The sequence below is a fragment of the Lepidochelys olivacea genome (assembly GCF_965140295.1).
Source record: "Lepidochelys olivacea isolate rLepOli2 genome assembly, chromosome: 9".
In the NCBI taxonomy this organism is placed as follows: Eukaryota; Metazoa; Chordata; order Testudines; family Cheloniidae; genus Lepidochelys; species Lepidochelys olivacea.
In genome coordinates this window covers 90485785-90502895 of record NC_140419.1, presented here as the reverse complement: position 1 = coordinate 90502895, position 17111 = coordinate 90485785, and the positions used below count along the sequence as shown (strand labels likewise).

General features: G+C 43.5%; 1 protein-coding gene across 1 annotated transcript; it reads left to right on the top strand.

Annotated features, from left to right (window-relative positions):
* Positions 1–3791: 3791 nt before the first annotated feature.
* ESX1 (ESX homeobox 1) lies at positions 3792–16900 on the top strand. The gene is made up of 5 exons (XM_084639723.1): positions 3792–3902; positions 4773–5067; positions 5924–5969; positions 13653–13939; positions 16066–16900. The coding sequence occupies exons 1-5, from the start codon at positions 3800–3802 to the stop codon at positions 16289–16291; spliced, it is 957 nt and encodes a 318-aa protein (XP_084495849.1). The 5' UTR covers positions 3792–3799; the 3' UTR covers positions 16292–16900.
* The last annotated feature ends 211 nt before the right edge of the window (positions 16901–17111 follow it).

Genomic DNA, 17111 nt, shown 5'->3' with positions numbered 1-17111 from the left:
TGTTCTTTTTTATGTTATTTGGGAGCCATAAAGAGAAACCATGTAAGCAAATAAAAAGGCTGGTAATCAAAGGTGACATTTCTTAGATTGTAAGCTCATTGGGGCAGGGACTGTCTTTTTGTTCTGTGTTTGTACAGCACCTGCCACGGTGGGGTTCTAGTCCATAACTGGGGTTCCTTCGTTTTACCACAATAAATAAATTAGCAAACCAGATCAGATATCAAGGTCCATCCAACAATATAAATGTTACTCACATGGTAACTGATAATAGGGTACAAATGGCAACAGAAAACAGTAAACTTTACCTTTATTTATTTCAATACATTTCAGTTCTGGGGACTATATTGCCAAGTAATTTACATTATCGATTTCAGACCAGTACATTTTTCCATAATGAGGATGTCTTCATTTGTTCAATCACAATCTGATAGAAGGCATGCTAGGCACCTGCCATTAGTGGAATGAATCGCCTGACTGTGATCAACAAAAACTCTAAATAGGATTGACCTTTTCATCCAAGTGTTCATAACTAGCTCTTATTTTTAGCTGTGTTTCAAAACAGAAACATCAATGCTGCAGTGGAACACACCTTCAGAATGAACACCAGCTTCCTCATAAACAGTTGGGAATCACCTGGCCCCTGAGGGTTGTGTGGGACAATACACGTGGCAAAATCAGTGTGCATCAGATGGCAGATGCTGAATGTCTAGTCAGATGATAATGATTCTTCAATTGTAGTTCAGGGCTGGGGTATTTTGGAGGTTTGGGGTTTTTTGTTTGTTTTTCGAAAGGAAGATATAAGTTAACCTGGCCTCATTTTAGCACACAGAGTCATCAATTCACATGAAGATCTTGTGTGTGCACCAGATGCTATTTTCTCAGACATTCAGGAGCTTCTGTATGGACCGCGTATGATGGTATGGTGCTCACCTAGTGGAACATGACCAGGAAATGGGGCACATCCAATGTGTTCAAAGAGCTTCAGATTCTCCCACAGGAGCACAGACAGGCCAGGGAAGGGGCAGCTTGCTCCCAGCAGCAATAACCCACCCAGAAGCCTCCCCTGCATGCACACACAAAGACCAAAAAATTGTCCTGTGACCCACCAGACTTTGTTGACATATCTCACAAGCCTTTGGGGCCAGCAGAGGCATGTGGGTTACGGTGGGTCACAGGAAGATTTTTCAGCCATTTTGTGCGTTGTGGAGCCAAAGGAATGGAGAGCCAGCCTGGGGTAGAATATATAACTGCGGTAGTTGAACCACCCATTTCACATGCATCCTGGTTACCTCTTCATGGCCCGCAACCATAAAACATGGTTCAATAGGCCTCATAGAATTCTCTTATACAGTCAGCGAAATAGCATTCCCACTCACTTATTAGGTAACCAGTATTCAAGCCTGTGTGAGAGTGAACTTGGAGAAAATGGAGGTTACAGTCATATTTTTTCAATTTATACAGAAAGAACACAGGCTGTAGTAGACGTCTATCGTAGCATGCTACACTGACCCTTCTAAACCAAAGACCCAGCTACCCCCGGTGAATATATTTATGAGGAAATTCATGGTTATCAAACAAAAACGCTCCAGTGCTGGTCTGACAGGTAACCTCAATACAAAGCCTGTGGGAAGGGGCTGCAGAGTAGAACTCAAGGCAGGTCTACGCTAGAAGAACTACATCGGCACAGCTGCTCCACCTCTGCAAGAGGCAGAAGCTATGTCAGCTTCCCACCAACATAGCTCCAGTGTGGACAGCGCTTAGGTCGCTGTAACCTGTGTCGCTCGGGGGGGGGGTCTTTTTCACACCCCTGCGCAACGTCTGTTAGCTCGACTCAAGCAGTAGTGTAGACCTAGCCTAAGTAAATAATAATGGGGCCTAGAGGACTAAGAGCCAAGGTTATTATGGCTACTGTCCTGCCTTTTACTTGAGTTGGTATCCGCTGTAGTTGCTCTAATATGATAAATGTATGGACTTACGGGATCGAAGAGAAGGAAAGATGGTCTTGCAGTCAAGCGATCAGGGTTGCATCACCAGCTCTGACATGAATTTTTGGGGTAGATCATCTCACTGGGCCTCCATTTCTGTAAAATAGGGATGATAATATGTCTCTCTCTCACAGGGGTATTATGAGGTTAATTAATTAGCATCGGTAAGGACTTTCAGAGAGTCTAGGCTGGAAGGTGCTACAGAAATGGGTTTGTTGTGGAATTGTTTCGGGCTAAATAAAGTTTTTGTTTTCAAACAAACAAACTCTAGGTCTGGCTCGGCAGTGGTGGGAGAATGAGCTGGCATGCAAAAGATTGGGTGCTGGGCCCAGCTTGGCAAGAGATGGAAGCGCTGCATCATTCACGTGCAGCTGGGTGGATAGGAGGAGAGGAAGATGAAAGAGCATGTAATTTATTCCTAGATTTTAAAGCCAGAAGGGACCACTAGATCATCTAGTCTGACCGGCTGTATTGCACAGGCTATAGAATTTCACCCAATTACTACGGCACTGAGCCCAATATTTGGGGTTGGCTAAAGCATACCTTCCAGAAAGGCATCCGCTCTGGATTTGAAGACACAAAGAGACAAAGAATCCATTGCTTCCCTTGGTGGTTTGTTCCAGTGGTATCACCCTCACTGTTACAAATGGGAGCTTTATTTTCTAAATTGAAATTATCTGGCTTCAGCTTCCAGCCCTTGGTTCTTGTCATGCCTTTCTCCACTAGATTAGAGAGCCCTTTAGAAGCCGGAACTGAATCCCTGTGAAGGAACTTATACACTGTGATCAAGTCACCTCTTGATCTAATTTATGTAGGACTCTAGCAATGCACTGTAGTCATGTCATGGCTGTGCTGAGTGTCTGCATGCAGGCGCTGGCTTGCAGTCCTCCGGCTGCTGAGGGATTGTTGCTGTAACAGCAAAGAGGGACACTAAAGGAGGATGGGAGGCTTGAGAACACAGGCCAGGGAGGCCCAGTCCTGCAAGACGCTGGGTGCTCTTACAGGACCCGAAGGAACGCCGCACTTTGCAGAGTCGGGCTCCAAGGGCCAAAGTCAGATTCAGTAAGAAAGCGGGTACAAGTTCATTGTACACAATGGAGGGTATGTGCAAAAAAAGGAAGGGCATTGTGTTTCTAGAGCTCAGTGTGATGTTTTCATGAGCTGCACCTCCTCTCCACATGGCAGTGAGGAGCAGGATGTAAGTTCCCTCTAAGGGTACCCTATTACCAAACAGCAAGCGTTTGCTTGTGATAGCGGGCCAGATTCTAGTCTCCCTTCTGCCAGATTGATGTCTTGGTAAGTCCAGGGAAGTCTCTGGCCTTACACCACTGGAGGGGAGCTCAGAATCTGGCCCGCCATTTGTAGCCAATAGTGCAGAGCGAACCCCATGACAAGAGATCTGCCCTTTCTCCTGTACACAGGTACCCACCTCCCCAGCCGCATACAACCTGCAGAGGCGATTGCCTCTCCAGAGGGCCCAGTTCTCCCCAGCGGGGGCTTCCTCCCATGTCACCACATCGTGGCAAAGGCTCTGGGGGAGGCACCCACTTTCCAAGGCAGCAGGGGATAGCGGGCACCGGGCAGAGACTGGAGGAAGGGAGTGTTGTCTGGCACCTCCCCCCGCCAGGCTCCCAGGGGGTGGCACCCCTCCCCGCCTGGCCAGGCTGCGAACCCGGCCCCAGTGCGGGTCCCACCCCCGGCCTTGACGCCAGCGCGCTAATGAAATGCTAATACCCGGGCGCCGAGCCGGTCGCTGCCGGCACCAATAAAACCCGGCGCGGAGCCGGGGCTCTGCCCGGTGCCAGTCCGCAGCCATGCAGAGCGCAGCCCCCGCGCCGGCCGCCCCCGCCCTGCACCTGCTCACCTCCTACTTCATCGACAGCATCCTGGGCCGGAGCCCCGCCGCCAAGCGGCAAGGTGAGCGGGACCCTGCCCGGGAGCAGCCGGGACGGGGCGCCCTGCCAGCCTCACCCGCCGGGGATCGATGAGGGGATCGGGGCGCCCTGCCAGCCCCCACCCGCCGGGGATGGATGGGGGGGATCGGGGCGCCCTGCCAGCCCCCACCCGCCGGGGATGGATGGGGGGGGATCGGGGCGCCCTGCCAGCCCCCACCCGCCGGGGATGGATGGGGGGGGATCGGGGCGCCCTGCCAGCCCCCACCCGCCGGGGATCGATGCGGGGATGGGGGCGCCCTGCCAGCCCTCACCCGCCGGGGATCGATGAGGGGATGGGGGCGCCCTGCCAGCCCTCACCCGCCGGGGATCGATGAGGGGATGGGGGCGCCCTGCCAGCCCTCACCCGCCGGGGATGGATGGGGGACCGGGGCGCCCTGCCAGCCCCCACCCGCCGGGGATGGATGGGGGGGGGGATCGGGGCGCCCTGCCAGCCCCCACCCGCCGGGGATGGATGGGGGGGACCGGGGCGCCCTGCCAGCCCCCACCCGCCGGGGATAGATGAGGGGGGACCGGGGCGCCCTGCCAGCCCCACCCGCCGGGGACGGATGAGGGGGGGACCGGGGCGCCCTGCCAGCCCCACCCGCCGGGGACGGATGGGGGACCGGGGCGCCCTGCCAGCCCCACCCGCCGGGGACGGATGGGGGACCGGGGCGCCCTGCCAGCCCCACCCGCCGGGGACGGATGGGGGGGACCGGGGCGCCCTGCCAGCCCCACCCGCCGGGGATGGATGGGGGACCGGGGCGCCCTGCTGGTTCCCCCAGTGCGGAGCTCCCCGGGGCAGCGCAGAGGCCGGGCCCCCGGCTCATTCTCCCGCTTCTCTCCCTCTCCCCAGGCGGGGACCCCACGGAGCCGCCCGAGCCCCGCCCCGCGCCGCTGGCGGCAGAGAAGCGCCCGGTCCCCGGCGCCTGGGCGGCGGAGGACGCGGCGGAGGAGGACGCGGCGAGGGGCAGCGGCGGCCCGGGGGAGCCGGCGGCCGGTCTCTCCGGCTCTGCCCCCGCGGCCGCGGCCGAGGCGCCGGGGCCGCTGAAGCGGAAGCAGCGGCGCTATCGCACCACGTTCAGCAACTTGCAGCTGGAGCAGCTGGAGCGGGCGTTCCGCAAGTGCCACTACCCGGACGTGTTCACCAGGTAGGAGCGGGGCCGGGCCGCTCCGCCAGGGGCCACCCCGCCCCAGCGCGGCCCGGCCCGGCCCTTCCCAGCAGCCCTGTAGGGCCAGATGCCGGGCGACGCTGCCCTCCTTTGGGAGGGTCGGGCCCTGACTGCGGCCTCTCCCCCAAAAGTTTCGACTGGGTCCAGGGGGCTTCAAAGAGAGATTCCTCCCCCGAGGCAGCGGGGCCAGACCTTGAAATGGTCACTGCCCTGTAAATGCCACTCTCGGGTGCAGGGAATAAACCAGACTGAATGAACCCAGGGTCTGTAATGGCAGGGAGCCCCCAGGAGAGCGAGCCGTGAAAGGATAGGAAAAGCACTTGAAGCAATGGGGAATAGCTCAGGGATGGACGGTAATCGCCAGCTTTAAAGGAAGAGCCGGAGCACATGCGATTCCGCGCTCGCATGAAGTGGGAATCGAGGTGAAATCAGGGCACTATGGTGTGCGAGGGGGGTCTCAGATCTTACATCCCCTTACTGCTGTCTCAGCGGTCCTAATGCAGTTACCGGGGTGTGAGCTGGGGGGGGTGTAAAAACCTCCCAGTTGAATGTGACTGTTTATATATTCTCAGACTGGGAGGCACTATGCAGCGGCTTCTAGATTAGAAATCACCTGTAAAGAGCAGGGGATCTGATTTGGCTTTTAATGAGCTCTCAAAAAGAAAAGGTGGACTTGTGGCACCTTAGAGACTAAGAAATTTATCTGAGCATAAGCTTTCCTGAGCTACAGCTCACTTCATCGGATGAACTCTCAGTGTGTGATGGGGCCTGATGAAGCCAACCCTTTTTTGTGACTAAAGATTGAAATACTAAATGATATTTGGCTCTTCTGCAGAGAGGAGCTAGCACTGCGTCTGGATTTAACAGAAGCCAGAGTTCAGGTGAGTAACAGGTACTAAAGAACAGGGACCTAGTGTTGACGGAATACACTGCCTTTTGATATGTATAAACATTCTTAGCTTAAAATTAAGTGTTAAATGTTTTCTTCAGTGCTGTTGGCTTTTTTATTTTTCCAGCTCACTCAGGTTGAGAAGTGTTGCTGTAAAGGATGTAAAAAAGCTAGCAGCTGTTATTCCATATTATCCGACAAAAGAGGACCAAATGCGATCAGAGCTTTGAATTTAAAAGAAGGAAGGAGGAGACGTTTTTAGTATCCCACCCCCCCAAAACCAGAAACGTCAAAATAAAATATAGTAATTGTCAGATATAATATCAATACACTTCAGCAAACAATAAATGATCATTTAAAATAGGCTTTGCATCTTGTCTAAACCAGTGGTTCTCAGCCAGGGGTACGCATATCGCTGAGGGTACGCAGAGGTCTTTCAGGGGGTACATCAACTCATCTAAATTTTTGCCTAGTTTTATAAAAAGCTCTTGCGAAGTCAGTACAAACTAAAATTTCATAGAGACAATGACTTGTTTATACTGCTCTATATACTATGCACTGAAATGTAAGTACAATATTTATATTTATTTTATAATTATATGGTAAAGATTAGAAAGTAAGCAATTTTTCAGAAATAGCGTACTGTGACACTTTTGCTATTTTTAATGTCTGATTTTGTAAGCAAGTGGTTTTTAAGTGAGGCGAAATTTAGGGGGACACAAGACAAATCAGACTCCTGAAAGGGGTACAATAGTTTGGAAAGGTTGAGAGCCACTGGTCTAAACTATTTAAACATCTGTTTGTGGATTTGAAGGAGTTGTGTGCATATTGTTTAAATGCTATTTTATATTTAAATCTTAAAGTTCTGAAACAAGCCAACAAAAGTCTAAAGATTCACAGAAAAATTTGATGCTTTTTCACTATAATTTCCTCCACCGGAAAAAATATTTAAAAACAGAATTGGGGACAATAGTATTGTGTCGGAGTTCAGAATGTAGATACTTTTGTAATTGTCTGACATTTGTCAGCTAGTGTTGCAACTGCACCCTTTTTTAGCAGGTTTTTTTCTCCTCGATATTTGTTTTTTAAAGAAAGGAGAAATATCCTGGACATGTCCTCCCTTATTAAATCTGAGACAAAACCACTAACCATAACATTTGAGATAGTAGCCTTTTCTAGATGTACACTTAAAAATGCATTTTTACCACTGGTCTGTAATGGTCCAAAATTAAATGCACACTGGCATTTTTAGAAATCTCTGTATTTAGTTTTTGTAAAAGTCCACATTAGCATTGCAAAAATATTCATGCAGTTTCTTTTGCAGTGCCAAAATCTGATGTTTTGGTTTTTGACCAAAACAATAGAAGGACCCAAAATGGTTAGATCGTGTTGTGAACCAATGATTAGTTGAATATTGTGTTCTACATCTAAGCAATTATTTATGTAGTTCACAAAAGTATTCATTTACCATCTCCTGCCCCAATTTAACTTGAAAATGTCTGCACTGTTTTTTAAAAAATGGTTAAAAGATTATTCTGAGACTGAGATGAGAATGTTTACTTGAAAGGAATTTGTATTACTAGGTTGGGCAGTTATAATGGAACATCAGACAAAACCTTAAGCATACAGGTGCAAAGATTGTGTAACCAATCTTCCATACTGCAGTCTTCTAAAGAAGCCTGTCCTTGGTTCTAAACACCCATAATTAACAGTTCCTTTTAAAAAAGTATTAACTCTGGTATTAACTCATTGACTCTGTTAGCTTTAAAAAAAAATAGTGTATACATAGCAAACATTAAATCTTGTTAAAAATTTAGTTTCAAACAGATCATTAAGGGTCCAAATTAGCACAAAACCAATCAAGTTATACTAACCTCCGCACATACTGTACATCGGATATTGAATGAATTACTTTGCATGTCAGTCCAGCTGCAAGCTGCAGTCATAACTTGGCTCCTAGCACGTACTGTTCAGTTTTCATGAGTATGATATGCTTTGCAGCCTCTTCCCTGATTTGGCAGGCTTACTCACAGACTCATCTCTGTTTCTCCTCACACTCCACCAGCAGGGCCAGATGCTCAACTTGTGTAAATTGTAGTTCAATTGAAGTCAATGGAGCAATGACAGTTTACACTGGCTGAGGAGCTGGCCCCAGAAGTCTTGAATTTCCTCATCTTTCCATATTTTAACACTTGGACCCAGATCCTTAAAGATAAGTAGGCTAAAATCCATTGATGTCAAGTGGAAGTTAGGAGCCTAAATACCTGTGAGGTTCTGGGCCTTGGAGACTGGGAAAGAGAACTTCCAGCCATCAGGGAAAGCTCTTAGACAATTTATATATTACATCCAGTGCTCAATGATTTTATACGTGTGAGCAAGCTTTGTCACCTTTTTCATCTCAACCCCACAGCTAAGTTATTTTATGAACTTTAAGGAAAGAAAATGCCCCCCCCCACACACACACCCCAACATAAATATCACCAATGCTACTAGTAACTAAAATACCATAACACATGACAGCCACACGTTTCTCCCGTAAAATGAACACGGATGCAAAACTGTTAACCCCACCCATCATTTCCACAGTCCCATTCTCACCTTCTCATATGGGGCTTGCCAATTGCATGCAGTTGGGTTGCACTGTTCGATGTCTTTTTTGAGACATTGGCATACGGCAAAAGGGATCATGTTGATGATTTGAACCCAAGCTTCCTATGAATGTCATCAAAAAGAACAGAACTTTCAGTGGCATAGCCACGTAAGAGTACTAGGCAAATATTGAGAGGAAAGATATTCCAGCATCATAGAATTCAAGGCCAGAAGGGACCATCAGAATATCTACCCTGAGCTCTTATATATCACAGGTCATCACCACCACTCAGCACCCATACATGAAACCCAACAACTGAGATGAAGACCCCAGTATTACAGCCCTCAGGAGGCTAGACTCTTATGAGTCATAGGCAGAGTGGTTTGGTTGCTAACATGAGATGGAGGTTCAATTCCCTGCTCTGCCATAGACAAGTACCTTGGGCAAGTCACTTGGTCTCTGGGTCTCATTCCCCCAACTGTAAAATGGACATAATAGCTCACCCGGGTATTGTGAGGATAAATACACTAAAGATTCTGAAGTGCTCAGATAGCAGGGTATGTTTACAGACCATTTTAAAATATACTGTAATGGTATCTTCCTGACCTGCTCAAAAGTAACTCTCTGTGACGCTAATTTAACGCAGAGTTGTCATATCTGAGGCAGCAGAACAGCCCGTTGCTTTTCAAACTGATATTTGCTTCTCTGGAGAGACACCTGCTGTACCTCTTCCTGGGGCAGTGGTTTTTATACACACAGCCAGATAAAATGGGGAGCAGGCACAATATTTTCTCTTATCGGAGTCAGCAGAAACTGTTGCATTTCATTGAGTCCTAATTGGAAGTGACCCTGCAAGAAAGAAAAATGGACAACTATCTTATTCCCATCTCATTCCAGAATGCACCACGTATTTCAGCTTTTTCTCCCACCTAGAGAGATTTCCCATGTAACCTCTGAAAATGCTTCCCAGGGGACCCATATATTTTTCCATACCATGGGAAAGGAATGATAGGAAAGTCTGGTAAATCCTGTCCTGCTTGGAAGCCATCCTTTATGGACTTCCAGCAGCATTTTTGTTTGAGTCCATACTTCGCTTCTGTTAACAGGCTTGTTTCTCATTATTAGTGTAGATCATTGGTCTGGGGAGAAAAAATAAGAACATCTTAAAAAGTTCTAACCTGAAAAAGTTCGAAACATCAACTGGTTGATTCGTCACCATGGGTATCATTGGTAAAGCACTCACTTATAAAGTAATAAGGATTACTGCAAACTGAACATCGTTGTGATATTATTTGCTAATAATCCCGAGATCAGTCTCAGCAACAAAGATACACTATGGCTAATCACAAATATAATATAACTTGTTTTTTATGTATCAGAAAGTGTTTTAATTCACATGATTTTGAGGGGATTTAAAGTCTCCAGAAAAGACTAAATTGAAAACTGACTTTACATTCAGTCAGCTCTTCTCTTAAAATTGCATAGTTAAAGTTTTTAATTATTCTCAAAACACCAAGTGCTTCTAAATTTGGATTATGAATGATAATTTCAATTTCTAATGAAATTCTTGGCATAGGAATAACTTTTAGGATACATTCAGAATCTATCAATAATTACAAAAATAACATGCAGTATTTAATATACCCTGGTTTATAGTCCATTCTTGTTAAATTTAAAAAACTGATCAAAACTGTAATGACTCCAGGAGTCTACAATTCACTCTTCTTTATTACATACTTCTAACACATTATTCTAAATATATTTAGCCCAAGAGGCTAAACCCTATACATGGCATATTCCATGCTGCAAGTTTGTACACATCTGTGTATAGGTGCAAACTATTCTGGTAACCTGACAGAAATGTAATGATCTAAAAATGTAAAGCTAAATTATTTTTAAAGGCAGTTGAACTCTTCTATTAATCAGTAGCAAAAATACAAATCAGTCATTTTTATGCTTGTATTAAATAATCTAAATGTTATTTATAATAATATAAATGCTAAAGTTTTGAAAGTACTGTCTGTTTATGATGTCACTGTTAAGTAAGATATATGTTTATGCCCCATTTATCACTCATATTAATGTGAATTTTGCCCAGGCAAGGAGTTCAAGATTGGGATTTTAGACCTAAATAATGGCTTTTAGTGCTGATAGTCCAAATTCAGTTTAGATTTTAAAAGAAATTAGATAAATACAATAATTGATGGCCAATTGAAATCAGTTGTTACACTGGATTTACAGTCTGCACAGCAGACAAGCAATAATATTGGAATCATAAAAGACAGCTGTATAGATCACATAAAAGTAAATTAAAGGAATTATTTTAACATTTTAAGGTAGCAAACATTTCACTTCTTATTCAGTTTCTCTGTTTGGAGCAGACAGAAAAAAATGCTTAATTAGGTTTCACAACAGTATTAATATATTCTCTCATACACGTAGCACTTGTCTTTTGCTATGTTTAGAAAAGGGGTCAAAATGCTTGTACAGGATAAAGAAACTAGCAACACTGCGAAGTACAATGTTCTTCATCTGCTGCCCAAACGTGAGGCACAAGTGTCATGTAATATTCTCACTACTCTTTTAGTCCTTTGAACTCCATTCTAGGGGGGAGCACTGGTGGCTTAGAGCTAGTGGTTTTATTTTCCTTCTGAGATACCAGCTCTAGGTCCATTTATGATGCTTATTGGCAAGTGATTGGAGGCTGCTATTCAACCAGTAAACCTTGTAAAAATAATTTAATTAAATTTAGCCGACGCCTAAAGCTGAATGAACGCAACTGAAAGTGTCTCTTTCCTGCAGCTGGCTCCCATCTGTAGATATAGATTTCCAGCATTTCACTAGTTCAGCTATCCCCTATAAGAAATTTGACCCTTTACAATCTCAGATCTGTTAGACCTTGTGACCCTAAGATTATTTATTGTTCAACACTATTGTGCCAGATTTTGTCAAATGTGCGATATTTTCCATTGTTCACTTCTCGGTTCAAAAACACCAATCTCCTTGCCAACAGACCTAAACACGAAGTGTACGTTAGTTGCCCAGAGGAAAAAGACACCATTATTTTTGCAAAGTCACTAGAGTTTTCACAGAATATTGGTAGCTTTAAAAAAAAAGATCGAAACAAAAGATGTACTCAACTAGTCACTGCTTCTTCAGGTCCCTGTGAATAAGCATTCACAAGACCTATGCCATGTGGGTACCTTATTACAGTATCTTTTCGCTCCTTATTATATATATTGTAATATATTTTAGTGAGGCTGATGCGTGGCCCAATCCTGTCTTCTTTGAACTCAATAGGAGTTTTGCCATTGACTTAAAGGAAAAAGATCAGGCTTGTGATACCAAGGCGAGCAATACATTACCGTATAGCAATGTACTCTGGGTATTAACCACTTTTCACTTCTATAGGGCTTTTCTTCAGAAGCTCTTGGCACTTTACAATTATTATTCAAATAAGCATCGAAAAGCTCTTTGTGAAGCAGATGCTAGTATATCTTAACAGACAGGTAAACTAAATCAAATAGAGAGCGCAAACAACTTGCCCAAGATCAGAGCAAGTCAGTGATCCCCAGTCAGCCCTGCTCTAACTCCCAGACCATAGTTGCACTAATATTAGAGACTTCTGATAAAAATAATTACAAAAATGTAATGTGACTCATCAGTCATTTTAAAAATATAATAATTCTCTCCACACACTAGAATGTTTTGATCATCTTACTTGAACAGTTTGGTTTTATAATGCTGCACCTACAGATGGAAGAAGTGTCTATTTATATCCATATATTTATTTAGCATTCTCTGTAGTAAATATTTACTCCTCTTTGGGGGACTATTAATGTACCAATTAATACAGATCATTATATTATATGAAAACTTCTGCTAATGGCTTATTGAATTTCAGTAGTGGCTAGATATAAAATCTGTGTTAGAGATGATAGGCCCAAACTAAAATCTTTGATTCAAGCCTAGATACAGTTCAGAATTCAGTTTGAATGTATCTCTCTACCTGAATTAGAACATCTCAACATTTGAGAAAATTTAGATTTTTGAATCCTCAGCCTTGGGAGCATTCCTATCTGAGATTCTGGTTTCAGCCCATCTCTGCTATATACTTCACAATGCATTCTCACCTTAGTGCACACACATATCTAGGGACCCAAGGGAGAATACTCCAAGACAGAGTCAAAATTGCAAAAAAAATGGTGTGATATCAGTTGTCAGAGTAGATTAAATTCTAGTCTCACTTCTCTGTTACTTTTTAATATACTCCATAGGCTAAAATAATTAATAGTGCAGCCTTGCAAAGAGAAGTTGATATAATAAACAGTTTACTGTACAAAAGTACACTGTACAGTAGACTCCTTACCATCCAAAGCCCTGTGTCTAAGAAACTACCAGCATGTCTCCCTGTTTTATTGACTCCTGGTTACCAGATCTCTCAAGTATCTGAATATATTTGGTGTCTTGAGTAACATGGATTTCTATAGTACTATAACAGGGTTAATCAGTTTCACATAACTATATATGACATCAGTTTGAGTCATGGCAAGTAATAAGAGCATCTAAAAAAAATTTTAAATACTGATCTATGTAGTTAGTCAGCCAGACTATTAGGCATTTAAGTCACCCTCATGGATTTGATTAAAAATTATTTCAGTTATGATTAAATTGCTTCTTAAATTGCATGGACTGAGGTAGCCACCTTCTGATTTGGAGAGGGCGGGAGGTCATATTTGGAGGCTCAATTAATAAAGGAGTAATAAATTATTAAAAGCTGTTCTCATTGTTTACTGGATAGTCAATAGTTAGAGTCCAACAGGTTATAGATTGCATATTACTATGGCTTATAACCAATAACACCGTTTACTAATATGCCTACAACAGATACTACTCAAATCCGTAAACATGTTTATGACATCTATTAATTAATAATAAACACTTTATAAACAGAACCTTTCTACATAGAAACTGTACTTTTAAAATAAAGGTCACTACTATGCCATGTGCGTCATGGCCTACCATAGCTGATAAAAGCAACAACAAAATCAGTCTAGCTAACCCTTTTGTATTCTCTCTCTGAAGGTCTGGTTTCAAAACAGAAGGGCAAAATGGAGGAAACGTGAAAAAACTGAAATGTTAGGGAACGTTCCAGGACTCTCCTTAACGCATCCATTGGGTCTGTTCTTGGACATTCCATTGAGTCAGTCTCCTCTTCTGGACCATGCATGGAGATCAATGCCACTTTCAACAATAGCTATGCCATCTGTAACTCCAGCATTCAGCCCTGCAAGCTTAGGGCCGTTTGGTCTCAGCAGTCTTGCCTGGACATCTCTCTTCAGAAATCCAGTTTTAAGTCCCCATTTTGGAAGGTACAGAGAGTGTATTTTAAGTATTTTTCTTTTAAACCTCAAGGTTTTTTGTTTTATCTATCCCTTTCTTTTAAACTTTGAGGTGTAAAAGAAAGGGATAGATAATAAGACAAAAAATACCATATTGCCTCTATATACTTCTATGATATGCCCACATCTTGAATACTGCATGCAGATGTGGTCACCCCATCTCAAAAAAGATATATTGGAATTGGAACAGGTCCAGAAAAGGGAAACAAAAATTATTAGGGGTATGGAATGGCTGCCATATGAGGAGAGATTAATATGTCTGGAACTTTTCACCTTGGAAAAGAGACAACTAAGGGGGAATATGATAGAGGTCTATAAAATCATGACTGGTGTGGAGAAAGTAAATAAGGAAATGTTATTTACTCTACTCCTTCTCATAACACAAGAACTAGGGGTCACCAAATGAAATTAATAGGCAGCAGGTTTAGAACAAACAAAAGGAAGTATTTTTTCACACAACACACAGTCAACCTGTGGAACTCCTTGTGAGAGGATGTTGTGAAGGCCAAGACCATAACAGGGTTCAAAAAAAGAACTAGATAAGTTCATGGAGGATAGGTTCATCAATGGCTATTAGCCAGGTTGGGCAGGGATGGTGTCCCTACCCTCTGTTTGCCAGAGGCTGGGAATGGGCAACAGGGGATGGATCACTTGATGATTACCTGTTCTGTTCATTCCCTCTGAGGCTCCTGGCATTGGCCAATGTCGGAAGACAGGATACTGGGCTAGATGGACCTTTGGTCTGACGCAGTATGGATGTTCTTATGCAGTACAATAGCTTAATAGCAGTAAGCAATTCACAGGTGCCTTAAATAAATGTGTGTTCCAGTGTTACAGTATGGATTCTGTCTAGTTAAAGGAATAATATAAAAAGTTATTTAAAAGGCCAGCTCCCACATGTCTTACTCACTGGGACAACTTGAGTAAAATAAGCAGGATTTGGCCCTAAATTAGCTGTAAACCCTAGTGAAAGTCATTCAACATAGTTACTGTTTAAAGTGCAGTTGTGCATGTTGGGTGAAATCCTGGCCCCATTGAAGTCAGTGGGCCCTTGTCTTCATGACAGACTGTTCTAATGTAGACCACTATGGACTCTAGTCTGATCTCGTATATACAGGTGTATATTTCACATGCTAAAATCTACGACAACAGATATAGATATGAGCTCTCGAGGTGGCTCTACAAAACAGAGAATTGTACTGGATGTTCCCACACAGGGGAGCAGAACATGGCCCCTGTTCCCAGATTGCCAATGACAGAGCTGACATCATTGGCTTTCATTTCAGGGCCATACTTGTACCGTTAACATTTCCTTTACTGAAGACACATGTGCCCAGTCCCAATGGGAGTTTTGCCATTGACTACAATAAGCACAGGGTTGTGTTCAGAGCCTCCAAGACCTCAGGGGAGATCCTGAACCTGTGTCCATTGTCAGCGCTCCATTGAATTCTGTGGAGCTCTGATGATTTATAATAGCTGAAGATCGGCTCCTCAGTCTCGCTTGCTCCAAGTGCTGAAATTAAACAACCAAAAGCTGCTGCTGTGTTAGCACTGTATACTCCTCTCCCTTCTGAAATGACAGCCTATATTATAGCCTCCGATTAATGAGCACACCCTTCTGCCATGCATTTTATCCTGCTTTTCACATGAAATAACTTGTCACAACAAATTGGTTGCACAGTGACCTATCTGAAAATTCCCTTCATGAAGTATTCTGATGTTTCCACGGAGCGTGCTGATCTCCCGCATTACAAGGTTTGCTTAGAAAGGATGTAACATGTTAAGAGAGTGACAGCAAATTTAACAAACTGACTTCTAGATAGCTGCATGCAATGCAGTGGTATAAACATCTCTCTTCTATGCTGCATTCACAGTTTAGTAAGTGATATTTATTAGGTGCAATGTGGATTTGCCTATTGTGCTAAAAAAAAAGCTACAAGTTAATGAACAAAAAAATATAAGTTTGGAACAAAGAAGAAGTTTGGTTTAAAAAAAAGTTCAACCCAGTTTAGTACTGTGGTTATTAATAAGATAAATATTTCTTCTACAAAATACTTCTAGGTTTGTTACTATTGACTTTTTTTCCCCAAATATAGATTTCTCAATGCTTTAAATCCTCTCATGACAACAGCTTCAGTCTTAATGAAAGCGCCAGGACCCCCATCAGACCCTGCTCTCACTGCCTTCACTGATCCGGCAGCAGTTGAAAGGAAAACGTCGAGCATTGCAGCACTAAGGCTCAAAGCGAAAGAACATTCAGCACAAATCCCTCAATTAAACCTCCTATCCAGTCTTACAAACACTAACAAAGAACTTTGTTAGGAACTTTCCCGCAGACTGCAGTAGCATAGGAGAAAGCAAATGCCTTCTCCCATAAGTGGATCCCGTTATACAGAGGCATATAAAAAAAAACCCCACCCATCCGTAGGTCTTCCATCTGCAAGATGGACAGATGGAAATTTTAATCCTGCTAAAAATAGGTTTCCTTTATTGTAACACAAAATTGTGCGGTCATGTAGCAAATTGATAAATGACTACCTACGGTGAATTTTTGACATTACAAAAGATATACATCAGGAATTGACTCTTCTACATAAATAAAACTAATGTAAAGAACGAGTTTCCTGTGAAACCCCATGATGTACTGGACATTAGCACAACGGTTGAAAATCCTGTGTAGAAATAACTCTGGAGTTTTATAAACAATCCTTAAATCATGTCTCAGGAGGAACTGTGTAACTACAATTGTTTAGACTAGTTAAGAATCAATATATGGTATGTTCTTAATTTAAAGATCATGCTTCACGTTGAAGTACAAATGCCAGTGAAATTTCACAAAGTAAACAGAATGATCAGGAATGAGGTGTGACATATTTTGAATTTTGGGCTTTGATTCAAAACTAGGTTTGTACAAAATGTATCTTGTTTCAAACTAAAATAAACAAAAAAAAGTTTGCCTATATGTTCAATGCGGCAATGTTTTAATAATTATATCCTAAGCTTTAGTCTTTGACGATAGATCACTTTGTAAAATGAAAGTTGTGTCCTGTAAGAAATAGTTGTTTCTGTGCAGTAAATTGTGTGTAATTCAATATATATCAGTGAGTAGTTACTAGTTTTAACCGCAAGGTTTCTGGCTGTT

Bases quoted from the DNA above. Each gene is read 5' to 3' on its own strand.
- ESX1 (XM_084639723.1), top strand. From the start codon at position 3,800: ATGCAGAGCGCAGCCCCCGCGCCGGCCGCCCCCGCCCTGCACCTGCTC. The intron at 5,068-5,923 runs GTAGGAGCGGGG...GCTCTTCTGCAG, and splicing joins TACCCGGACGTGTTCACCAG to AGAGGAGCTAGCACTGCGTC. The intron at 5,970-13,652 runs GTGAGTAACAGG...CTCTCTCTGAAG, and splicing joins TAACAGAAGCCAGAGTTCAG to GTCTGGTTTCAAAACAGAAG.